The sequence below is a fragment of the Rattus norvegicus genome, chromosome 6 (assembly GCF_021556685.1).
Source record: "Rattus norvegicus strain SHRSP/BbbUtx chromosome 6, alternate assembly SHRSP_T2T, whole genome shotgun sequence".
Classification (NCBI taxonomy): Eukaryota; Metazoa; Chordata; class Mammalia; order Rodentia; family Muridae; genus Rattus; species Rattus norvegicus.
The window spans coordinates 59,173,975-59,200,462 of NC_141539.1; the positions used below are offsets into that span (position 1 = coordinate 59,173,975).

Genomic DNA, 26,488 nt, shown 5'->3' on the forward strand with positions numbered 1-26,488 from the left:
GTGCCTGCTAACAGGAAGAAAGGGCTTTTGGAGAGTTAGTAATGCTTTATTACTTGATCATAGTTCCAGTTACACAACCTTATATATTTTGGGGGAAATGTGTTGAGGTCTACACTTAGAATTTGCATACATTCCTATATCCATCAGTGTAGAGAAAATCTCTTATAAGCATCACTTGCTAATAAAAAGGTTTATGGCCAATGAGCTGAGGTAGAAAATAGGAGGTGGGGCATCCATCAAGGAGGGAATTCTGGGAATTAGTGGCATTAGAGATTAACCCCAGAACACTGAGGAGACAGGTAAACCAGCAGGCAAATAAAAAGGGAGGTTTGCCCCTGGGAACTTTGAGGAGACCGATGTAAGAAGACAAGGAGAAGAAACCAACCATGTAGTTGAACCTAGGTTAGAATAAAAGGGATAATAAGTTAAGGGTAAGTCAGAGAATAAATTGAAGTATAGGCCTTTATTAATAAGTAATCTCAAACTCATTATTGTTGGGAAGTAAGTGTCTGGGAGGAAAAAATAGCTTTATTTTTTACACATGAGTAACTCAGAATTTTTACATTATGAAACTTACAGTGTAGGAAACAATTCTCACCACTGATCCATCTATTTTAAAATTTCAGTTAGCAATCAGTGTATAAGGAGCTAAATCACGGAAGTGTTTTCACATGTAACTGAACAGCACCAGGTTTCCTGGAAATGCTGTCACCGCAGGGAAACCATGAGCATCTGCGTAGCAGAGCTCTTTTTCTTTTCATACTTCTCTCTTCGTGTTAGAACGGTGTCCCAGTTCATGGAGGTAAAGGTCATCAGTGATCTCTTTGTGGATCTTACAAACACAGCATCTTCAGGGTCATCAAATACTGTCCTGCAAGGGGAGCAATTATATCAAAAATAAGGGTCTGGCCAGCAGGACTTCCTGCGTGACCGTGTATGTGCGTGGAGTGTGGTGTCCAGGGCTTTAGGTGTAGGAAGCGTTAGGCTTTAGGTGTCTTTATTTAAATTAATAAATGGCATAACTCCTCACCAAAATTGTGAACTTTACTGACCCGACTTTCAGGCCAGGGGGACACAACTTTTATTGTGTGTGGTTTATTTTTAAAGTGGACTGTCTGGATATATTTCAGGGTCTCTTATAAAAGTCTCACATGCTCATGTAAACTGTTAAACGATCACCTGGAAATACTTTTTGGTATCATGCACGTTAATATTGTAAGACATTTTATTTTAAAGTTAGTTTTCTACATATTTTGTATGTCGTGAGAGTATTTTTTAACACTGAACCTAAAGAAAACGTTCTTACATAGAAAAGTAAAGGTTTTAAAGTTCATTAGTATTCATGAATTTGAAATGTTCTCTGTAGAATTAATGAACTGTTTGCTTTGGGAAATTGTAAAGTCTAGTGGATGTAAAAATGTTAATCTATATGATAATTGACTTTACTGAACATATTTAGGGGCAAAGCAAACAAACGAAGTTCCTCATTTGGAATAGCTAATAGTTCCTAACCAGTTTTAATATTTTATGCATCTAATCACCTGCTCACTTACTTGAGATTATGTTAATAATCACATTAAAAGCCTGAGCATGCCAAATATGAACACATAGCTAGAGCTCATTTGTCAAAGAAAAACAACCATGTTTTTTGTCTATTGAAAGGCTAATAGCTTTTAATTAAAATCTATTTTGGAAGATAGGGATAATTTAGTGATGGGACAATTATAAAACAGTCTGTCAATAAAAGTAAAGGAGTAAAAACAAAACAAACAAAAAATCCACTTACTTGTCAAGATTATCCCCAAATGCAAAATCTAAAAATAAAAAAATTCCAAATTAGAATTTTTAATTTAAAAATTAAAAACTAATGAGATTGTTGTCATTAGCTTTTCTTTTCAAGGAAACTGGCAAAAATGCCTTTAGGACTCATACGAAATTGAAATTTTCCAATACGTAAGGAAGGCATTTTGCTTTAGACTTTGTTTACAATATGGCAAATCTCAAGGTCCTGAGAACAGTATGCTGAGTCAGCTTAGCAGCCAAGGAAATCCAACTGGGTGGATTTGTCCATTTTATAATCAAGGTTCATACATGGAAGAAATGTCTGATGAGCAGTCAGGACAAGTCCTTAAGGCTATCTCGGCCATTTGGACTCTTGGCATGAACTTCAAAGAGAGAATAAACAAATCCCAGATCACAAGACTCCATCTTCCAGAGCTTTAGTGCTGAAGGGCCAGACCCCATAGCCTGGGGCTCTCGGGGCATCTCTCAGTCTGCCATGGCTTTGTTTACTCCTCTTCAGAATGCCCTGATGCCAGGCCAAAGACACAACTTATCTGCACCTGTTGGGTCACTAAAGCCTTCAGTGTGAGCTCTTGCCAGTCCTCAAGAAAGGAGACAGCCAAGATCCTGTGGCACTATGCCTTTCACAAGTGGCTGCCCAAGTCTCCCTTTCTTCTCTTCCCAGTCTCTACCCGCCTCCATGGTGTCATTGAGATATAACTGAAAAGTAGCAATTGCACATATTTATGACATGCTACTAGATATTTTCACACACACACACACACACACACACACACACACACACACACACACACACACTGTGAAATAACCGTAAATTAATTCACTTGTTTCACGTGTCTGGCATCTCGCACAGACGCCATTTTGTATTTTGGGTGTGCGTGTTTTAGCAGATTGTAAACCGTAGTTATGCTGCATTAGATCTCCAGAATTGGGATATCATGCACAGTTGGAACTTAGCTTTGACCCAGATCTTCTCCTCTCTCCCTCTGACCAGCAAAGTGGAAGTTTTAATGGTGACCATCCAGTTCAGAGAGATCATAGAGGAACAGAGGAAGACGCCCAGTGTCCCGATCTAGTGTCTACATGTGTGCTGACAGGTGTGCAGGCCTTGGCCATCATGTGCATGCAAGACATACACTACACACACTGCTCTGTTATCAGTCCATGTTACAAGTTTATGGTTTTAAATACTACAAAAATATCCTGGAATAAGTCTATAACTGGTAATAAGTTTTGCTGTCTGAATGTCTGGTAATGCAATATCCCCCTGTGAGTAGCCATCAGACACCTGTTCTGCATGTGCTATTATAAAGAGGAGTCGTGAAGAGCAGCCTCGTGGTTTTCTTACCCATGCATGCATATCCTCTCACGGAAGAGATTTCAGACTGTATCCTTATGTCTAATAGCATGCACATTTTATACGCTGCAAGGTACTGTAGTCTGCCCTCCAAGGCAATTGACCTAGTTCATGGTTTCCATAAACAGCGTGCACTGTGCTTTTATTTTTCTCATTTTTATCATTTTAAGTGTTTTCCCTCCATGTTGGGTGAAAACGCTATCTTATTGCTTTGGGTTTCACTTCTTTGGCAATACGTGAAGCTACGTACTGAGTCCATTTCTTACTTTTTAGAACGTTTGTGTTGTTTGTCATTTTATCTACTGGGGTTTTATTTTATTTGGATTTAATGTGTGCGTGCGTGCATGTGTGTGTGTGTGTGTGTGTGTGTGTGTGTGTGTGTGTGCATTCACTTGCATGTGCACAGATGAAGGTGACATATGTATGTATATATGTAGCTATCCACACCTTGTCTGTGCATAGGCAGAGCCAGAGGTCCACGTTAGGTGTCCTTTCCCATCTCTCTCCACCTTGTCTTTGAGACAAGGTCTCACTGGACTGAACCCATTGTTTCAGATCAGTTACCAGTGAGCTTCCGGGATCTGGCTGTCTCCATGAGGCCTTTCTTGCCCCATTGCTGGAGTTATGGGCACCTGCTGTCACTCTGGGCTTTTTGTGGGTCCTAGGAATCCTAACTCAGATCCTCATGTTTGTCCAGCAAGCAAGTCACTCACGGCCCATCTCCCCATCCCACTGTGAGCTTCATTGGTTTTATTTATTGGGTTTACAGAATCTTACTGTATCGCTCAGGCCGACTCGGCACATAGGGTCATCCTTTCTCAGACCTCCTGGTTCAGGGTTATGTCGTGTGCTGCCCTGCTGGAGGTTCTGTTTTTGTTTTGTTTCTCAGTTAGTGCTGGACATCAAACCTGCTCTGGGCATGCTAGGCAAGCATTCTGTGCCTGGCATCACCCTTAGCTCTCCTACTGGGATTACCCAAATTGAATTCTGAAAGCCGGTCAGGGATTGTGAGGATCAACTTACACCTGTTACAGACTGAACGCCTTTTCCAATTTGTGTTTTAATTTTGTCCCCGTATGGCATCACAGCTTTTACATTATGTTGATAAATTCGTCAGGGTTCTTTTCAGTATCACAGAACCTGACTTTAACGCCATCTACCTTGTTCCTGGGTCCTTTGTTATGTGAGGAAAAGAAATCTGGGTGTACGTTACAGAAAATATGTGCCAACTAATGAAACATAACTGAAATTATTTGTAATATTTCTGTGTACCACTTTGGATGTCAGTGTGACCAAAATATTATGGTGCTAATTTCTGGCTGGTAAAAGTGCCAATGATCTTCATTTCTTATTATATTTTTCCTACATCTTAAAAATGTCTACCCTTCATTGAGAGAACTATCTTCTGTCATTGGTGATAACAATGACAGCCTATGGTTTTTATTTTTATTTTTTTCCCTCACTGGATACCGGACAGGGGCTTCAGGGCATCCCCTGACTACTATCAAACTACAGCATATAGCATGGGTTGAGGGAAAATGAACATTACATCACTCACGGTATCAACAGGGGGAATATGAAGTTAAAATGTAAATACTGGCAATTAATTAGAAGCTCCTTTGCTGTACAGGAAAGTCACAATTCTTCTTACAATTGAGTGCTCCTAAAGCTTACTGAGCATTAATCTCATTGATTTTACACCATACCTGAGGGAAGCTTTTTGACTCGTTTTTGCTTTATTGCTAACTTGGGGTTCCATGAGGCATCTGCTCTTTTTCCGAATGCTATTGATTGAAGGACGTGAGTTTTTTTGTGGTTAAAAATGGTAATCATGTTTCTCCTCTCTTTCGCTGTAATTTCTAATAAAGAAAATGAGAGATAATATTTAGAATTAACAAAAGCAGACAGTGATTTAAAAAAAAAAAAGATCTGAGCAATCTGCCTTGCCTGATCAGCCAAATCAGTGAGCTATGGTTTAGATGAGACCCTGCCTCTATTCCTGAGGAGGAGAGAGAGATCAGAGAAGACGGACAGTGTCAACCTCTGTTACCACATACATGCACACGTGTGTGCACATGCATCAACATACAAGTGCACTCCAACAAACATACATACATGCATACAACACAGAAGTTTAACTTCTGTGTGACAGTCTTGTTGAAGAGATTTCTGTTATTAATCTGGTCTCACAAGCACTCAGTAGAAGTCCTTGTATCACAGTGGAGCTCAATCCAGTGGTCCGGCACACGCCTGAGACTTTCTAGGACATGTCAGCCCCTGACTGACATGACGCCAGGAGACAGCCTGCATTCCCTCACCATGCTTGGGAAGGAGATTAGTCAGGTCTTCATACATCTTCATAGGCAGACTTTCACAGTAACACCCATAAAGGATAAAGGATAATCTTTACAGCTAGAAAGATAATGGGATAAGGGATAAATCATATCGTACATGGGTGAATTAGGCTTCAAAAGTACTCAACGGAATGCGTGCACATATGCTTGGATAGTCATGTGTGCGAAGCCACTGTGGAGTATGCCAATTTAATAATATGAACTTACAGAATTTCAAGGAAGATGGCGTTTAGAACGTAGATTTTAAGAGATTTACTATAAATCAGGTTTTTGATGAGAAACCAAACTGTTGAGCCTGGTGGTGGTAGGGCACACCTTTAATTCCAGCACTTTGGAAGCAGATAATCTGTGAGTTCAAGGGCAGCCTGGTCTACAGCTAGGGCTACATAAAGAAACCCTGTCTCAGCAAAAAGGAAAAAAAAAAAAGAAGAAGAAATCAATCAATTAATCAATCAATCAATCATCGGGAGGTAAACTATTTGGCGTCAAGAGCGGGAGAGGTGGCCCAGTGGTTAAGAGCAAAGGCTGCTCTTCCAGTCACAGCACCCACAAGGTGGCTCACAACCATCTGTAACTCCAGTTTCAGGGGCCTCTGTGGGAACCAGGCATGTCAGTAGTGCATGAGGAAAAATGTAAGCAAACACATGTCCACTCAAACAAGTTAGCTGGGCGTATTCTTTCAGGAGGTGTCCTGCCTTTCTATTCTTTTTCCTAAAGCATCCTTACCCTTCCGATCAAGTAACTCCAGTCCTGGAAGGTGGTAGATTATATACAAGCGGTAGAGGTTATACTGGGACAGAGGGTTTTGGTACAGACCTGCAAAGGAAGAGTCCAAAATAAGATGTCAGATTTCACAACAGTTCCTTTTATCACCTCTGAAGACGGAAGGTGGAGACTCGTGGACAGACACTACAAGGACAGTCACCGCCGGGTGAGCAGTTGTGCCTGTTGTCTGGCCACAACCTCACCATGCATCTCCTTATTTAGAGCACCACGTATTTTACCCTCTCTTGGGTTCAGCCCACCAAAGTCCACTGGTTGCTACTGCCCATTAGAAAGAGCTCTAGGTTCCCTCAGATCTGGCACGAACGAGGAAAAACTTTCAATGTCCACGGGTGAATCTGACAGGGAAGAACAAGCTCTCTTGGGGTTGCTCTTCACAAAATATCACTTGGAGTTATTCTGGTGTGAGGAGTATTGGGGTTGGGAGTTGGGTGGATACAGGTCCCTCCTAACAGGTTTCTTCCTGAACCTCACTGGTCAGAGAGGGTGCCCATGCCAGTGGCACTTGGAGATCTCAGTAGCGGCTACACAGCTGTGGGTGCCACGGCTCGTTTCACCTCCCTTTGCAAGACTTGTGTGGCTAAGAGATGGCTAATGGACCTAACTTCGAAAGACAGAGGTGGGGAGGAAGGGGCTCATGGGAACAGTGAAGGTCCCGATGCTTCTGAAGTGATCATCCTTCGTGATCAGCCCCGAGGGACATTTAAACAATGCTTTAGTTAGAAATTGTGTTTTATTTTCTAGTGACATTATTTTATCTGTTCATCCTCTGATAACATTAAATGAGAAATGAAGTTTGTGTGATTTTTTCCCCCCAGTATGTGCGGCATCACCAAAATACTTCCGAAAAAACACATAAAGCAGGGAACCACTAGATGGCAGCAGAGGGAAGGGCTCCAGCTGCCACAAGCCCTGTCACCCAAGGGAACTCCTTTACTCATTGGATAAATTTAAGAGCCCTGGTCTGTAGACTACTCATAAAACACAGAGGCTTTTAATAAAGGGGTGAACTACCAAGCAGCAGAAACCCAGAAAAAACCGATTAACATTTAGGATGCATACTTTGCAACATAAAGATCAGAGAGGCATGTTTGAAAAACAACAGACTCATTAAAAACTAAAGAAACAAACGATACCTGCATGGATTCCCTGTCAGTAATAAAACATTGAGATACACGTTTTATCAACACAAGGTTTTCCGGCTAGTCGAATCCTTTACATGAGTTTTAAAGGGAGACGAAGTAACCATGGCAGAGACCAGCTACACAACAAATACGAGTTAAAGGCATGAGGAAAGGTAAAGGGAAATGTAGAGACAGTGGCCAGACAGATGGACATGGACTAGGGGAGTAAGGGAAAATGACAAAGAAAAAAAAAAAAACCTCCAGTAACAATGACAGGAAGAAGGTCTAACGTTTACTCTTAAAGGAACTTAAAGCAAGAACAAATAATTGTCAGTGTGGAAGAGGTGACAGCATAGATGCACATCAAACCAGACTTAAGGACCAATCTGCAAAGGACCACAGAGACCACACACTATAGCTTCAGCCACTCCTCAGGGACAGCAAAGCAAAACACGATTGGCTTTAGTGAGAACCCTGAAGGAGGAAAGTCACCAGCATTTTCCAACAGAAGTCAGCTTCCCAGTGGCCCTCCTGTGTAAACAGAGCTGACGCCTCACCCCCCACATGTATATAGTTATTAGAGCCACTGGGCAGCCAAGCAGCCAGCATTTGATGCTTATGGGAAGCCTCTTAGCACCTTTCAGCAATGGGTGTTTACTCTTGGTAAACAACTTGGCCCACATTTTCCTTACCTCTCAGAACATTAATATTTCACTTCTTTTCCTGGAATTTTCTCCTAATCTCTACTCAAATAAATTTTTCCTAGACATTCATTATGCTTGTGTGTGCATGTGTATGTACATGTTCGTGCAGGCTAGAGGACACCCTCAGATACTCTGGTCCACCTCCTTTGAGACAGGCTCTCCACTGGCCAGAAGTTCACCAATTGGCCTAGTCTGGGGACACAAGGGATCCTCCTTTCTGTGCTGCCCGAGTGCTGACATTATAAGCATGCACCAGCACAGTCTGGTTTTTGATAGGTGGTAGGGACAGGATTAAGGCCCTCCTCAGGCTTGTTCGACCAGCACTGCTCTGAGGTACCTCTAACTTCCGTAAAATAAAGCTCCACACTCAGAACAGTGCCACATTGCTTGTGAGTAGTAAAAGCCCAGGCTCACAGTGGCGTCATTGCCCACCTCATCTTAGAAACCAGGGGGCAGAGATCACAACTAAATAATATGGAAGATATTTCAACCTTCACGTTTTTTCTAGCTCTTGCGTTTTAGAAGGAAGCAATCCCATCTCCGCTTCTTTCTCCAGCCCCCGCCCCCCACACCTTCTAGGCTAGAGAAGTATTAAACATTTTGGATTTATGCATTTTGGATGGCTGGTCTTTAAATTACCATAAATTAACTTTCTGAGATACGGAATCCGTTTCCTGTGTCTGAGTGTTCTGAAAGCTTTGTGTGATGCACGGGCACATTCCTGTAGCAGCTATGAAGCAAAATCGCTTACACTTTCGCTTTCAATAGGTTAATACTGTTTAATCCACCTTTCCCTCCAGGCTACTTACGAAGTACACCCCAGTGGCGCCAGCGCTGTCTTGCTTATCTTAATTTGGAAGTCAGAGTCTAAGCAATTTACATTCACCCAATAATATATATCACAGTGTCTCTGCCACCGTACCGCAGTAACTTGTGGTAGATGAGTCACCCGTGTGGGGCTTCTCAATGAAAGACAAGAGGAAGACAGAGAATGATAGAGTCATCTAAATAATTGGCTCCCGTTGATTAAAAAAAGAATAAAAACTTTTAAAGCAGAACTCAAAAGTCCTCATGGAAACAGACCCGAATAACCATGTCTTTTTGATTGTGAGTCTCAGCCTTTAACAGCTGAGCCATCTCTCCAGCCCAAGGACCCAAATATTCTTAAAGCACTTTAGAAAAAAAAAACAAAAACAAAACGTTGATAGGGGCTGGGCTTGTAGCACGGTGGCTACAATGCTTGTCCAGCCTGAGCCTGTGTTCAGTCGTCAGCATTACATTAACCAAGGTGTAGTAATATATACCTGTAATCAAAGCACAAGGGAGGTGGAGGCAGAAGGATCGCAAGTTCAAAGGTCATCCTTGGCTACAACTGGAGTTAGATACCAGCCTTGATAAATCAGTTTTAATAGATGGGGAGCAAGATAACAAAGGAATTAAAAACATCACCCTGTGGAAGGAAGTTCAGGCTGCTTATCAAAGATCAGACGTGGACTTTGAGGGTCTACAAAGCTGGATCACCAACTCTCCTGCTAGCCTTATCTGCTTCGAAACTTGTGGGCTACCATACAAGGCACCAAGGCTGTCATCCTTGGCAGGAATCCTGGGATAGAGCAGAGCTGGGAAGTGGAGTGAGCGGAACACTGCCTCTCTTAACATGAGCATCTGGGAAAGACCTGGGAGCTCCTTTTGCTTGGTAGATGAATTGCCTGGTTGGAAGAGGCAATTCACCCTCAAGGGCAATACAGATGGACTCAGAAGAGGCCTGGAGGTCTACCCCTCTTCCCAGCATCCTTCTTCCCCTTGCCTTTGTCAATGGCAGAGACTAGCACAGTGCTGATAGTAAGAAGAGAGAATGTTGGAGGTTGTCCCTGAGGTTCCACTCGGGAGATCTTCTCTGTGATGAAACACAAGTTGCTAAGTGTTTTAGTAAAACAGAGACCACTTGAGAGCTAAGTGTAGGAGCAAGAGAGTGGGTTAAAGGCCTTGTTGATGGCTTTCACTTAACTCTTGTGTGCTGGTTGACACATGCTAGATTTACCTGAAAGGAGGAAACCTCAACTGATAAAATGTCTCCATAGATCTGGCTGTCGGCAAGCCTGCAGGGTATTTTCTTTATTAGTGGGAGGGCCCAGCCCACTGTGGATGGTGCCATTCCCCAGGGCTGATGGTCCTGGCTTATATAAGAGAGCAGGCTGAGCAAGCCTTGAGGAACAAGGTTTCTTCTGCATCGGCTCCTGCCTCCAGGTTTCTGCCTTTTTTGGGTTCCAGTCCTGACTTCATTCGGCAATGAACTATGATGTGGAAATATGAGCCAAAAAAACCCATTCCTCTCCAATTTGCTTTTGGTCATGGTGTCTTATGGCAGCAATAGAAATCCTAACTAGGATGTGCTGGTAGAGAGGCAGGCAGACCGACAGGGGGAGGAGCTCATTTCCGGTGCAGGGGGCTGAGGATTCCCTTTTGCAGAGTTTGGAGGGCAGAAGGGGAGAGGAGGACTTCACAGAGAGGGTGTGGAAAGGTAGACCTCCTGGAGAGATGAGGTGGGGCCCTGCCTGGCCTGGAAGACAGGAATTCCAGGCACCAGGACCTCACACTCTGCTGCTGGCTTCAGGCCTCCCTGAAGCTCCCAGCCCTCTGTCTCATGGGCAATTGCTGGCAATTTTTCTTATAAATGCCAGAGGAGGGTGCAGTGCTGAAATGGGTTGGAGCCTTAGCCCTGGGCTGTTTTCTCACCCTCAGAAGAACTTCAGTAGTAACGCTTTAGATTTTTACATGGTTTTCTTACTTGAGAAGAGTTATAACTTTTGACAGTACATAGTTTTCTCATTTTAATGAGCGGAGTCTATTCTGAGGCTCCTAAGAACCTAGCATGAGGACATCACTGTCCAAACGTTAGGCATCTCCTAAGTGCAAACTGTTTCCTCCAGGAATGTCTGCAACCAGAATGGGCCGTGGGATCAAATGCTACCAAGCATTCCCAGAAAGTGCTTTCTTTTTAACTGAATTCAGGGAAGTGACCCTGTACTGGCTGGTTTTATATATCAACTTGACACAAGCTGGAGTTATCACAGAGAAAGGAGCCTCAGTTGAGGAATTGCCTCCATAAGACCCAGCTATCTGTAAGGTGTTTTCTCAACTAGCGATAAAGGGGGGAGAAACCAGCTCATTGTGGGTGGTGCCATCCCTGGGCTGGTAGTTCTGGGTTCTCTAAGAAAGCAAGCTGAGCAAGCCAGGAGAAGCAAGCCAGTAAGTAAAGTCCCTCCATGGCCTTTGCATCAGCTCCTGCTTCCTGATCTGCTTGAGTTCCAATCTTGACTTCCTTTGGTGATGAAAAGCAATGTGGAAAGTGTAAGCTAAATAAAGCCTTTCCTCCCCAACTTGCTTCTTGGTCATGGTGTTTACGCAGGAATAGGAACCCTGACTAAGACAAATTGGTACCAGCATAATGGGGTATCCCTGTGACAATCTGACCATGTTTTGAGGAGGACTGTGGAACTTTGAGCTAGAAGAGCCATTGGGTGTTAAGAACTCTGTGGGATGTTCTGTAGAAGCTTGGAAGATAATGTTGAGGACAGTGCAGAAGACGGAAGCCTGGCTTGTGAAATTTCAGAGGGAAGATTAAAGACTCTTAACAGGGCTGTTGCTATTTTGATGGTGAGGATTCTGTGGTTTTGGTTAGCTGGGGCTGAAGAATCAGCTGTGATTAACAAGATACCTGAACTACTAGAGCAAGACCTTTGCATTACTGGGACTATTGATGCTGGTCAGCTGGAGCTATGAAATTAATGGTGATTAAGAAGAGACCAGCATCACTGAGGTGAAATCTTCTGGGAAGTGTTTTCTGAGAGCACAAAGATGCTGTGTTCCAGAGATAGCCAAGGTTGTACCTCATGCTGTGGCTGGACTTGGTAATGTGTAAGAGTCACCCAGGTGGCACTGGTTTTGAAGGCATGAAGGGATCATGAAGAGCAGCTGAGGCTGGACACCGTGAGAGGCCATGGAAGGCCATTGGTGAAGGTACAGCCTCAGTTGCAGTTGATGGCCCAGGACAGAAGGGGTCATGTAAAGGAGTTGAGGCTTGGCACCATGAACAGAACCTGTGAAAGGCTATTGGTGAAGCCTAGTTTCAACGGAAGACAGCAGCGTTTTGAAGATGCCAGTACCATGAGATGACCAGCAAGAGCAGCAGCAGCAGTGGAGAACAGACATCTGGAGCCTAGAAGACAAGGTGTGTGCTACAAAGGGCAGAGCTGGAGAAGTGACCCAAGCCCTTGGGAGCTCAGATCATCTCAGTGGGTGGATCCCAGACATTGGACAGTTAGAATTTGATTCGTTTTTGATTATGACTGTGCTCTGATATTTTTCTCTCTTAAAGGAAGAAATATTTTAGTGAAGCCCACAGTTAACACTTTGAATTGAAAAAAGACTTTGAATTTTAAAAGAGACTGGATATTTTAAAGAGATTGAAATGTTAATATGTAAGAATTTGTAAAGACTGTGGGACTTTTAAAGTTATTTTAATCTTGGGGATGAATTAGAAAGTAAGGGTTGAGGCTTAATAGTGATGTGTTTGTGTGTCAAGTTGACAAGGGGTAGATTGTACTGACTGTTTTTTTTTTGGGGGGGGGGATAAAATAAGTCTTTATTTATATTCTTATAGTAAAGTGGAAGCCTTAACTTGCCGGACGACTCTTGGGCAGTATGTACAACATACTTTTATTTCCACGGAATGGAATCAACACCGACTGAGACTACAAAGTATACACTAGAAATCAGCAAATGCGGGGCTGGGGATTTAGCTCAGTGGTAGAGCGCTTACCTAGGAAGCGCAAGGCCCGGGTTCGGTCCCCAGCTCCGGAAAAAAAGAACCAAAAAAAAAAAAAAAAAAGAAATCAGCAAATGCTGGCAACAGAGTAGGAAAAAGACAAAGAAATGAAGCCTACAGACGGGAAACCCCTCACTGGGATCTGCTGACCACAGCCAGAGCCAGGACTGGATCACACAGTGGTGACAAGTTCCAGGACAGGAGGAAGGAAGGAGGGCAGGAGTTTCGCCTGGGCTGTGGGTTTTGTGTCAGGTAAGTCGCTCTTGGTGTTTACATACAAAAGAGTTGGCTTTGTTTCTTAGAAATACACACAGAAGAAATGAAGATTTGATCATTATGAATCGGTTGCTTTACAATATCGATCGACATCATCAGAAATAGGGGAATTTCATTTAGATTCAAATTTCAGTAGCAGGAAATAAATATCAAAACATCATCACTGGCCCTTAATACAAAACCTTTACCCCACCTACATCTCCCTTCCAGCCCACCCACAGTAGCCACCCCACTCCTGGGAGCCGTTTCACTGCCGCTGTCTCCTATACCTACCAGCGTCGCGTGGCCTTCTGGAAGGCTGGCTGGGCAGGCTTAAACAGCTGAAAAGTGACTGTGCCAAGGTGCTGCAAAGCTGTCCCCACTTTCCTTCTCTACCACAAACTTCTTCAAGAATCTGGTCTTTCAACAGGAGAGACTGCTTTTCCAAAAATAATCCTTACAAAGGAGAGGGGGTTAGTTCCGATTACTCCAATCTCGTTATCTTGTCAAAGTAGAACCTTTTCAGAGATTCACAAAGTCCACCAAACAGAGGTGAGGGAGGCTGGGAGGAGAGCCTAGCAGAGCAGGCGTCCTCCAGGCACATGCTCGGAGGGCTGGAGGAGCTGGTAGGGTGGTCAGGACACCATGTACTCAGGGGTCTGGCCGACTGTCTGTCCTCCACCGAAAGAGCTGCCAAGTTAGGGTGTTTTGGTTTAAAATTTCTGGTGAGGACAGGAACCCCTGAAGGGCATACATTTAAAAATAGTGGACACAGGGCAGGGGGTGAGAGCTGTCGTCCAAGAGCTTCTATGCAAAATAACAATTAATAGAGAGGAAAGGAAAAGAGTCTTCTCAATGGTTCTGAGGGTTCTAGTGATGAATCAAAGGAGGCTGCAACTGGTGAGCAGACAGTTTCTCGCTGGCCTCCATCCGCAGTTTCTTCCTGTTCTGGGGCTCCTCAGGCTTGGACTCTGAGCTGGAGTCTGAACCCCATCAAAGGCAGAGATAGTGCCGCCCTTGGCCTTGGTGTAGAGGCTGTTGTCTGAGGAGGGGTAGTTGGTCTGCAGTTGTGCACTTGATCTTGCCTTCTCCAGTGCACCGACTTGTTGCTCCAGAACAGCATTCTGCCGCTTGAGGTCATCAATGTCTTGCTGGTGCCTATGGTTTTTCCTTCACATATACTGGATGTACTCTGTTGCTTTGTCTAGGATTTGGGCCTAGGATGCCTTCTCTCCTTGGAGTGATGGGACTGAGTCCCGCAAACTGTGAAAGCTGTCTTTGATGTGGTCCCTACGTTTTCGTTCCAGTGCATGATGGTGAGCCCGTTTGTCAGCCGCAGATTGAAACCTCAGTTGCTCTTCTTTGCTCTTCACCTCAATGTCTCTCGCTCATTTCCTAAGGCCCAGGGAGTGGTCACTGCAGCGACCCGGGAGGGGAGGGGCGGCCCCGGAGGGGAGGGATGGAGGGAAGGGGGAAGTCACCTACAACAACAAGCCATGTGCCCCCCCCACACACACACTCACTCACTCGCTCACTCACACACACACACACACACACACACACCACGGTCGACAACCACCTCACTGTCACTGGCTGGTTTTATATGTCAACTTGACATAAGCTGAAGTTGTCAGAGAAAAGAGCCTCCATGAGACCCTGGTGTAAGGCATTTTCTCAATTAGTGATCAAGTTGGGAGGACCCAGCCCGTTGTGGGTGGTGCCATCCCTGGGCTGGTGGTCTTAGGTTCTCTAAGAAAGCAAGCTGAGCAAGCCAGGGAAAGAAAGCCAGTAAGTAGCATCCTCCCACAGCCTCTGCATCAGCTCCTGCTTCCTGACCTGCTTGAGTTCCAGTCCAGACTCCCTTTGGTGATGAACAGCATGTGGAAGTGTAAGCTGAATAAACCCTTTCCTCCCCAACTTGCTTCTTGGTCATGGTGCTTGTGCAGGGATAGAAACCTTGACTAAGACAGACCCCATGACAAGCTTCTCAGATGGAACTGGGTTTTGTGACTTGAGTGATGTCGTCATGCTTTTAAGTAGAGGTGATTTTAACTGTGACAAGTAGTAACATGGATGTTTTGTTACCAGACTGGTCTTTGAAGAGTGTGTGCGTTTCATGTCTAATCCTGACAGCCAGGACACTTGTGTGCTTAGATGTACCTCTGACAAATAGGACAGGGTTGGATTTCAGGTACCTGAATCCAGGCATCCTAGTTCAATGTACAGCCCTGTTTCGCACCAAGGCCAACATTGCATACTGTTCTCTGTATGCTATCTTACAGCGAAAGTTTGCATAAGTGATTGAGTTTTACACAGCAAATTGTACGCACAGCTTCTTCATGAACCTGAGTAATTAGGGTTCAAGTTATAAAACTGTAAACCCAATAGAAGGCCAGATCATGTTTCTCCTCTTGAACTTTGGCATCTGCTGATCAATATAGCATGGGATGGTGAACCAGTGACTCCTCAGACACAAAATGAATAAATTACAGACTCTGAATGAATGACTCAGTCCATAAATGATCAGATCAATAAAACAAGGTATGGATGTATTTCAACAATACACAAGTCCCCGAGCCTTGCATCCTCATCACTGTAAGAGAACACAATGTCACCAGGAAAGACATCAGACATGTCGGCTGTTATTTAAAGCACAAGTTGTATTGGCTCTATTTACCTCTTTGCATAGCTTCCAGACTCTAAGAAACATCTTGTTTTATTTACATCCCACACACACAATACTTTGGTTTACCTGTTTGAAACTCACATCGATGACAAGAAATTTTTAAGAATTGCTTGGGAGAGTTATCTCAGGATTTGAAGAGATTCTAGGTGGTAGCTACAAGCCCATTTTACAGAAAAGCAAAGATAAAAAAGAGGCCTACGCCTAGCATACTCCTTTAGTTGTGGAAATATTTGATTGACATGAAAGGATTAGATAAATAGGCAGGCCTATCCGAGTCTCTGATGGGATATCAGAATTCAGAAAATTCCCAATGGTAGGTGGCCTTAGCACATCTTTAAAGTAGTTGCAGACTTGACAAAGACTTTGTGATTTTTACTACTTGGATTTTTAAAAGTCTACGTTCAGTTGCAGGAGTCACATCTTGTTAAGCACATGAGATATTTCTGATAGTGGTGAAAACTCGCAGGAGCCTTAGTCCCTCGATATACCAATGCGACCAGAACCTTCAGTATCAACACTCATTTACACAGATGCACACAGTTCTGGAAGATGAAAAGGACACTATGCTTGTCTTTTGACAAGCAGAGGTGTCTCAGCTCAGGTCTGCAAGGCTTTCGACCTGTAACACCCGGACTCCTTTACCTAGCCTTGTAGTTGTGTGCATATTTATAGGCAAGCTATAGCCTAGGGAGAATTGAACTTCACATTGATCGGTTTTTAACATATATATATATAATATATATATATTACTTTTATATGTATAATACATATATATATAAAAGCTAAATATATATTGCTTTTCATTCCAGTACTCAGTGTCTTGCTGGGTGTGACTCAATAGATGTGAATGAAGGCTGTTCTTATAGATTTGAAATCTTTAACAAATAATAATAATAATAATAATAATAATAATAATAATAATAATAATAATCTTGTTATTTGCTAGCTTACTTTATAACTATTTATCTCATGCCATATATATTTACGCACTTAAAATTCACAATTCCTGAGTATTCATTATACGCAGTGATTTGAACCACTTATCACCATAGTCAACTTTAAAACATTTATCACTTCCCCTAAAATGCCATACCCCTTCCATTTCACCCATCAACTCGGATTCCCTCTTCTCCTGGCCCTGAGTAGATACAATCCTACTCAAGAATGGTGACCCTCTCACCTCCGCCTCTACAGACAGATGTACTGTGAGGGATAGCCCTATGATATGAGTGATACAGCTTACTCTCGTGCTAAAGCCAAAAGAAGTAATTATTTTGAAAAGTGTGCGTGAAAAAAATAAAATCTAGTCACATTCTAGAGAACAGGCTATGGATTCCATGGCATAGCCTGCTTCTCTTGAGCTTGAACTTCAGAAAGGAAAACAAGTGTGCTGTGCTACCCCTGTCTTAACTTCTGGATATACAGCACATAAGCGTGGTGTGTACTTAGGGTCTTTAGATTCTGCATGCCCTTTAGTTCCTTCACAGTAGCATCGATGTTTGTTAGCTCATTGTGGTGCAACAGGAGAATATTCAGTGAAGGCAAGTTATGCAGGCCTGAAAAACAAACATATTTTGCAAGATTGTCAACATTTTTGGATGAAATTTACTTTTTAAATACTCTTCTCATGGTGATTAGATACTGTAACTAAGCAAGAGAACGCATTATAGCCCCGAGAAGAGAAATGTCCATTAATGATATCCTGAATAGTGATTAAGCATAGAGCAAGAAAAATGAACCGTCCTGTGGGGCTAGAGGGTGGATTCTTGCTGCTGTTGCCTTGTTAATCGTTTTTTTGTGGCAATGATTTTGCTTGTTACAATTTCCAGTTTGAGTTATATTCTTTCCTTTTGTTTGGTTTTGTGATATGTGTGCCTGCATGTGTGAGTCAATGTTACTTAAGAGTTATAATTCAAATAAGAGTTCTAATTCAAAGGATAATATGTTGCCATTCAGTGCATTCTTTTCAAATAGCTCAGCTATTTGTAGAATGGGAAACCATATATTTATTTCACTTTTACTTTGCTCTCCTGAATTGCACATTTTAGTGCATTATTTTACATAAACGAAAATAGGATGAATCTGGATGATGATTACTTCATCATTAAAATAGATTGTTTTCCTCCTTAACAGTATAAGAGCTTATCACGGGTGTTAAAAACCTATGATGTTTTGGTTTCAGGATATGATGGTTTAAAGTCAAGTACTGTCTCCAGCAGTTTGTCCTGTCTCCTGATCATGACCCGTAATACACGTTTATATGTGGCTTGAAACTGTCAGCATAGAAACTACTATAAAATTAAGTCAGTGAAAACAGGAACTCAGATGATAAAATCACTTCCCCTAAAATGCCATACCCCTTCCATTTCACCCATCAACTCGGATTCCCTCTTCTCTTGTCCCTGAGTGGATACAATCCTACTCAAGAATGGTGACCCTCTCACCTCCGCCTCTACAGACAGATGTACCTGTTAGGAATAGCCCTATAATATTAGTCAACAAAAAATCTGAAAACAATGTATAGCTTCTGTATTTATTCTTACTCCCAAATATTGCTAAGGTTAGTTTCTACAGTAGATACCTTGTGCCCTACTGGACTGGTGCATCTACAAAAGCACTCCTTTGAAATTTTGAGCAAGACACATGATATTGACCTAGAAACGTGGCATAACTTTTTAAAAAATTAAATGTACAGTCATTTAAAGTAGTACCTATTTTAGTAGACATGATGAAAGGTATTTTTTTGTGTGTTGGTAGTAATGATTACAGTTGAGAGTTATTATTTACTTGAAAATTCATTCAGCAAAGAAAATTTGAGACATACCTTCTATCTGGAATAGGGCGTTGTGGTTTAGATACAGCTCCGCCAGACAGTAGTTTCGAGTTAAAAATGATATCCCTTGCAGCTGAAAGTGAAGAATGATACATTTCTAGTCACAAGACAACAAAGTGTGGTCATTAACAACCATCAGAATTGAATCGGGCTACAAATTGTACCTGCACTATTTTTTTTCATAGCTGAGTGATAATGTGTGTTTAACCAACAGAGTTTCCTGAGTGCTGCTAGGCCTCACTCCTGCCTCCAGGCTGTCTTTCTAACAGTACTCTGGGTGGTGTCACTGGGCCTCCACACACTAGCCTTTCACCTGTCACAGTGAGCCTAGGGCTCTCTATGCACTGCACAGCCACACCAGCATCTGCCTGGGTGGCAGCTTCCCTTTGCCCCGGTGTTCTTCCTTCTCCGCACATTACATTTCAGATTAGGCATAAGAATCAGACCTAGACCAGCAAATTTCATGAAACCACACCACAGTGCATTATCACAATACTGAAGATTCTCCACAAAGCATTCTTTGACCTTGTTGCACCTGTGTATGCACCATGTGGATATCTGATGCTGGATCCCATGAAACTGGAGCTACAGGTGGTGATGTGGGTGCTGGGAATTGAACCAAGGTCCTCTGCAAAAGCAGCAAGTGCTCTAAACCACTGGGCCATCACTCTGGCCCTGCAGCCCATAGCTTACTTTTTGGAGTTTGTTTCAAAATTCAAAAAGGCAAAAGTACTGTTGAAAACTTCTCAGATGTCCTGTTAAGTGCCATTTAATGTGTGCTCGTGCGTAAGTGTTAGTGTGTGTGTGTGTGTGTGTGTGTTTGTGTGTGTGTGTGTGTTTGTGTGTGTGTGTGTGCATGAATGATATGGGTACTCAGTACTAAGCCACATGTCAGAAGGTCTTATGTCATCTGCAAAGAGAACACTGATAGTTTAGAAATCTCATTTAGTATTTTTATTATACTTTAATTAATTTATTTTTGCACACATATGTGGGTGCATGTGTGGCGGTCAGAGGACAACTTGCTTTTCTCCTTCCACCATGTAGGTCCTGGGAATTGAACTCACATCCTCAGGCTTGGTGGGAAGTGTCTGTACCCCAGAGCTATCTCACTGGCTCTGTAGTCATGAAAATAAAATTGACTTCTTTTTTTTGAATTGTGATAAGATATAGTAGAGCACAGGGCAGATGAAGATATATGTTAAGGGTAGCAGATAACTAAATTTAAGAGTATTTGCTTTACTGCTCAATATAGGTCATATATATATACACATATATATGTATATGCATATATGACTCAATATAGGATATATATATATATATATATATATGTATATATATATATATATATATATATATATATATATATATATATAGCTAGGGGAGGGTCCTTGTGAAACAATTACTGATCAAGTTTTTCATGCTTTACAAAAATAGAAAAACTTGTTCCTGAGTATAAATTTACTTTTGTAAAGTTAGAAACTCTTGTTATTGGTGAGAGAGATCTGTTTTACCATTTAATGAGTAGAATCAGTTATATAAACTCTAGTTCAGAAAAGCCACTTTAGGTTGCATCCAAAAGAAGGAGGCTGCTTTCTGTGACACATTTTCTTCAACTTCTTATATTGATGGCACTCACAATTTATGAAGTCATAAAAGGCACATATACCATTCATCTCAATTCCCAGGCTTGCCTCCGCCAGATCACTCACTCAGCCAACAAGCACTAAATGCTGCTACAGCTTCATAAAGGCCAGAGGGAAGCATGGTTTCCCCAGGAAGGAAGAGTCCCACTTGACTTCCTATCTCTTTATGCTTTTCCTGCTGGCTCCCAACTGGAATCCACCCCCCCCCCCACCTCGCCCTCCTCTAATAATAACGGCCAGCATGGGAAGTGCATACCAGTGGAAACTGTGATGTTTTCCAGTCACTTGTCCAATACATACTTACAGATATCAATGAAGAGTTGAGACTCATTTCACTGCATTACTAATCCCTACAGAAAGAATGTTTCCAATCCTGACACCTTCACCTAAGCTGTAGAATCCTGGTTTTCCCAAGAACATTAACATTTATGGGTCGGGATTATTGAGACACTAAGATTTTTCTGTGTATTGAGGTATGAGAGATAATGTAGAAAGGAAAGAAAGAAGGCCAGATCAGGACAATGCTGGGAAGCTATTCAAAGACATGGAACAGGAGACCATATCACTCAATTGGATGTCAAAAGAAAACGTCCAGGTAAACAGTGTATTGGCAGGAAATAAATCAGGAAGGTGTTACTCTAATTCAGGAAGACACATAGGAGCCCAAAGTAAACTAATGGAGATGGAAGAAAATGAGATGGTTCAGGGTATAATTCATGTGATTTAAATGATATGGAAACTTCACAGGTTGTTTAAGCCAGAAACACAATGAGAAGATTATGATACTCAAGTCATTATTAAAATAAACTGCTAGCACAGTTACCCATTATAAATTTACATTTTTCATCTCTAAAGAAGAATCACATGATGTTAAAATGTATATTTACTGCAACACTCACAAATCATAGACATTTATTCAAAGCATGGTATTATATGTATTACATTCTAGTGAGTAATTTTATTTTGTTATTTAACCATTATTATTAACTCACATGAACTCTAGTGTGTAAATGACTTCTAGGAAGACCCTGGGGGAACATTCTAGCATGCATCTGATATGAAGCAAGCAATCCCTAGAGCAGGAGTTTTCAACCTTCCTAATGCTGCACCCCTTTAATACTGTTCCTTAAGTTGTGGTGACCACCGACTATAACATTATTTCTATTAGTACTTTACAACAGTAATTTTGCCGCTATTATGAATTGCAATGTAAATATCTCTTTTTCAACAGTCTTAGACAACCCCTGTGAAAGGGTTATTCAATCCCAAAGGGGTCAGAACCCATAGGTGGATAACCACTGCCCTAGAGAGAGGTTGCTCCAACTTTACCACTGCTGATAACTTGGTTCAGATAATTCTTGGCTGTTTTATGGCATGGGACAACCAGGACACTAGTACACACAATAACATCGATAGCCTGGTAGATGGCAATAGGTCCCACTTTATAACTGTGACAATAGAAACCCTTTAAACAATGTCAAAGACCCCAAGTGGGTGAATAAACAGTTTAGAGTTTGAGGACTGATAATTTAGGGGCAAGGAATAAAATTAAGGTAGACAATGGATCTGGAAAGATAGCTCCATAGTCGTTAAGAGACTTACTGCTCTAGCAGAGGATCTGGGTTTCATTCCCACCACCTACACAGTGGCTCACAGCTACCTGTAAATCTAATTCCAGAGTGTCTTTGGATTCCTCTAATTCCAGAACGCTTCAGTTGTTTACAGGTTTGTGCACACATGCGATGCCCATACCTCTCAAGCACACATGTACACATAAAATAAAACAAAATATTTCCAAAGGAGGACATTCATTGTTTATTACAGGTGAGGCATTGAGCTGGATGTTTTTGCAGATGTTCCCTAATATGACCCTTAAGAAAGGTTCATGGTATTTATTTTATGTTATTTACTTTACCTGCCATTTACTCAGGAGAAAACTAAAGCTCAGAAAAGCTAAACAACTTTCACAAAGCACACAGAGTCAAGACTCAAATCTAAGTCTGATCGATGCCCCAGCCAAAGACGGGCAAGTATTAAGCTCTTTAAATGGTGGTACCTCTATATAAATGGCCTAGAAGCCATTCCTTTCGAATTTAGTTTGTCATGGAAAACAGTCTATAAATCAATTTATTTCTAATACCTTAACCATTACCCCTCTAATGTCTAAAATGTCTAAAATGCATCTCAAAATACTTGGTCTAAAAAAAAAAAGTAAAATCCCCTGCTTTATGTATAGCAACATAAAGACTAGCTTCAAACACGTTGTGTGGGGGCTGGAGAGATGGTTCATTGGTTAAGAGCACTGACTGCTCTTCCAGAGGTCCTGAGTTCAATTCCCAGCAACCACATGGTGGCTCACAACCATCTGTAATGGGATCTGATACTCACCTTCTGGTGCGTCTGAAGACAGCTACAGTGGACTCACATACATAAAATAAATAATTCTTAAAAAGCTTTGTGTGATTATAAAACAAGATCACAAGACTTAAGACTTGTCAGGTGACCTCAAAATTCACAGGGGTTGTCACCACATGGCAGCAGATGATTGACTTGCTGCCATTAGAATGGACAAGCATATCATGCAGAATTGGGAGAGAAGAAGTAGTCTGTCACCCATGTTACCACCAAAGGTCATATGATGTCCCTGATCTGGTGTGTATCCTGGAGCAATCTTGATGTCACTCACTGCTGAGGGACTTGAGACCAGCCCCACCTTTTGCCTGGGCAGCTTTGAGAGCTAGCCAGAGGGCATAAGAACAAATGAGCTTGCCCTGCCCCTCATTGGCTACAGGACTCAGAAGAGCAGACCTGCACCTAACCTGGATAGAGTAGTAGAACTGGTGCTGGTATCCTGGACATCGGAGATCTGTCCCTGATGCCATGAGAGCAGGAGCCAGCTCTGCCTCTTGCTGTAGCCAGCAAGAGAGCTGACCCTGACAGGAGGGCTGGCAGGCTGAATACAGCTACCACCCAGGCTTAGAACCAAGCCTTTGAGTTAGCCTACCCCAATGTCTAACCCATCTATGAATTGATGCTGCAGGTGAAGGGGCCAGCCCTGCAGGATCTCCATGACACAGGGTATCTGAGAGGAGGCCCAGTGAGGATCCAGTGTTGATAGTGGAGCAGAAGCCAGAGACCTCAAACCACATCAATGCCTCATTAGACTAAATATTGCAAGTAAGCCTTTTTGGTAAAAGGGTATACTGTGTGGCACACTGTGTCAACCCCCCACTTCCATAGCAAGATGACTGATGGTTTTTTTCTTTTTTTCTTTCCTTTCCAGTTTTCTTTTGAAGGGGAGGTTGCAAGGATGGAGGACAGATATGAATAGATGGGGAGATGAGTGGGATTGCAGTATATAATGTGAAATTTACAAACAATAAAATGGTAGAAATCAATACACAATCAAAACTCAGATGAGGGATGGAGCTCAACCCTACAGGGATATGAGGAACTCACACCTGTTCCAGATGTCAAAAGCTGAAGGCTTGTTTTCCAAGACAAAAGGCCCAATGCTCTCACTGCTTCCCATATAATAGAAGTCCCAGAATAAAAGTCTCTTCATGGGAGAGAAGAGATAAAGTTATCTTTATATGCTGATGACAGGATCTTAATTGTAGAGGTGCTGAGGACTACCAGCAACAAGAACCTGTTAAAGTTGTCCACAATGTACATGTGTAACAATGTCATATTGAAATCCAGCATTATGTATAATTAATATATACTGATGAATGCATTTCAAAAACCTGCTAGAACTGACCAAGGGATTTAAATAAAGTTATACGACACAAAATAAGCGAACAAAATTAGTCGGACTTCTAGATACTAATGAGGCCGAGAATGCTGCTCAGTAGAAGATCAGTTGCCTGGCAAGTAGAGGGCCTTGAGGTCAACCCTCAACACTACAAGAAAACAAGAAAAAACATCAACATTTAGATACTGATGATAACTATGCCAAAGGAAGATTAAGAAAATAATAGAACTTGAAGAAGCAATAACAACAGACATATTTATTTGTAAGTTTAATCAAAGAAGCAAAGTAACTTTTCATTGGAAACTGAAGAAAACACAAATAGAAAGATATCCACCTCCATGACTTAAGAAAATTAATTTTGAGAAAATGTCTGCATCACCCAAAGCACTGCAATTTCCTGATGTCATTTTTTTAAATGAAAAGAAAAAAAATCCCTACATTCACATGTACCCACAAAAGGCCCCAAATAGCCAAAATCTCTTGAACCAAAGTAATGATGCTGGAGGTATTATACGCCCTCATTTTCAAACAATATAAAAACAAATGCCACCAACATAAAATGAGAAAGAACAGAAAATAAAGACATCCCAGAGATAAACCCATGTATTTATTTCAATTGATCTTTTAAAATTAAATCTTATTTTATGTGTATGGATGTTTTGCTTGCATGTTTGCCTGGACTTGCATGCAGTGTACCAGAGGCCAAAAGACAACATCAGAGTCCCTGGAAATGGTGTTAGAGAGGTTTTGAGCCACCATGTGGGTGTTGACAATATGACTGCTCTCTTCTAGAAGGAAAGCCAGTGCTCTGAACTGCTGAGCTGTTGCTCTGAGCTCTCACCTGATTTCTGAGCTGGTACCAAGAATATACATAGCCAACTGGTAGTCTCTTCAGTAAATGTGTTTGGAAACCCTGGCTGTTCACATGTGAAGAATGAGATTGGGTCCTCCTCTAAAACCCATACATGAAAATCATCTCAAAATAAAGACTTACATATAAGAGCTGAAGATAACGCAAGTAAAAGAACACATGGGGAAAGCCACATACATTGATCTGGAATTGGACTTTTTTGGGTATAATCCTAAAAGCTCAGGTAAGCAAGGAGAAAAATAGACAAGTGACAGGACATTAAACTAAAAAGCTGTACTTCAGCGAATGAAGAAACAGCATACAGAATGAGATAGGACATCTGAAGATCATGTTCTGATGAAGGATTAATAGGTAAAACAAATTAGGAGCCAACAACAACCAACTATAGCAAGTACACAACTGCTGGGTCTGATGTGGCCATGGTGGGGACAGAACAACAGGACAGGGTGAGTAGGTATGGGTCTCCACCAGTGTTGACTGCTGTCATGGGCATAAAGTTTCTTTGTATAGTCATGTACATATTTTATATTCCTTCTTTAAGGAATGTCCTCCCTGTTAGCATTAGTGACTCCATGATAATCAGACAACCTGAGTCTTGGAGGCAAAAGTGTGGCTAATGTTTTAGCAAAATGGTCAATGCTGAGACCTTCAGGACAGCCCTTAAGGCTGTGGGAAAAAACTCTAAAAGTACAAGTTCGAAACATATAATCTCTCGACTATGCAAAAAAAAAATAAGGATGCAATATAAATTATATAAGGAGCTTCATGAACCTAAAGGAACAAAGGCAGCTGCATTAATGAGCTAGCTTGTCAAAAAGATACAAATTGAGGCAGATACAAATGTTGGCAGACTCCTGAGTTCAAGGTCTTCCTGGGACAGAGCTAATTTAGGCCCAGGTGTGGTAGAAATGGTAATTTCAGGACAGGTTCCCACCCCACTAGCTTATTGTCTGTGCTTAACAGAGACAGGCAGATACCTGAATTCTCTTGCAATGTTAAAAGTGAATGAGTGCTCCTATCTCCTAAGAATTAAGGGACTGGGTTCACGGGATGCTGATTCATAGGATAATCAAAAGAAAACCTGAAGTAAATGACTGGATTGATAATTAAAGTAAAAGACTGGGCTTGTGATCTGTAGGAAATGAACTCCAGAGAATTTTTTTTAGAATGGCAAGAGAGAACTGCTTGGAAAACTGTCTCAAGCAGAATAAAAAGAGATGTCTGGAGATCTTGAGAGAAACCAGGTCACAGAGTGAGAGAAAGCAGAACAGAAAGCAAGCAGGCTGGAAAGATGTCTACAGCAGAGCATAGGGAGCAAGACTGAACTCCTGATTTGACTTGGAGTCATTTGTTTCACTGGTCCCAGACACCCCTTCCTCAAAATCCCTCTCTAAGCTGAGGCTGGTCCTTTGCGAACAACTGGATTGAAAATGGGCCAAGGGGTCCGGACCTGAAGGGACTGGACCAACAGTTCTCTGCACCCAAATCCC

The 26,488-nt window shown here is 42.0% G+C and overlaps 1 protein-coding gene and 1 pseudogene across 3 annotated transcripts in view; both read right to left on the reverse strand.

Moving 5' to 3' along the window:
• Window positions 1-506: 506 nt before the first annotated feature.
• The window catches only part of Lrrc72 (leucine rich repeat containing 72), a 60,134-nt gene continuing 34,152 nt past the window's right edge, over window positions 507-26,488 (reverse strand). The window contains exons 4-9 of one of the 3 annotated variants that reach the window (NM_001431886.1): window positions 18,719-18,800; window positions 17,340-17,450; window positions 6,241-6,330; window positions 4,867-5,019; window positions 1,787-1,814; window positions 507-871 (exon numbers count right to left, since the gene is read on the reverse strand). In NM_001431886.1, coding sequence (NP_001418815.1) covers window positions 709-871; window positions 1,787-1,814; window positions 4,867-5,019; window positions 6,241-6,330; window positions 17,340-17,450; window positions 18,719-18,800 — 627 coding nt within the window. In that variant the 3' untranslated portion in view covers window positions 507-708. Of the gene's footprint in view, window positions 872-1,786; window positions 1,815-4,866; window positions 5,020-6,240; window positions 6,331-8,934; window positions 9,220-9,574; window positions 9,974-17,339; window positions 17,451-18,718; window positions 18,801-26,488 lie in introns of those variants that run through there. The other 2 variants (XM_087552634.1, XM_087552636.1) reach the window with 2 other exon arrangements.
• Max-ps2 (MYC associated factor X, pseudogene 2) lies at window positions 13,528-15,842 on the reverse strand (annotated as a pseudogene).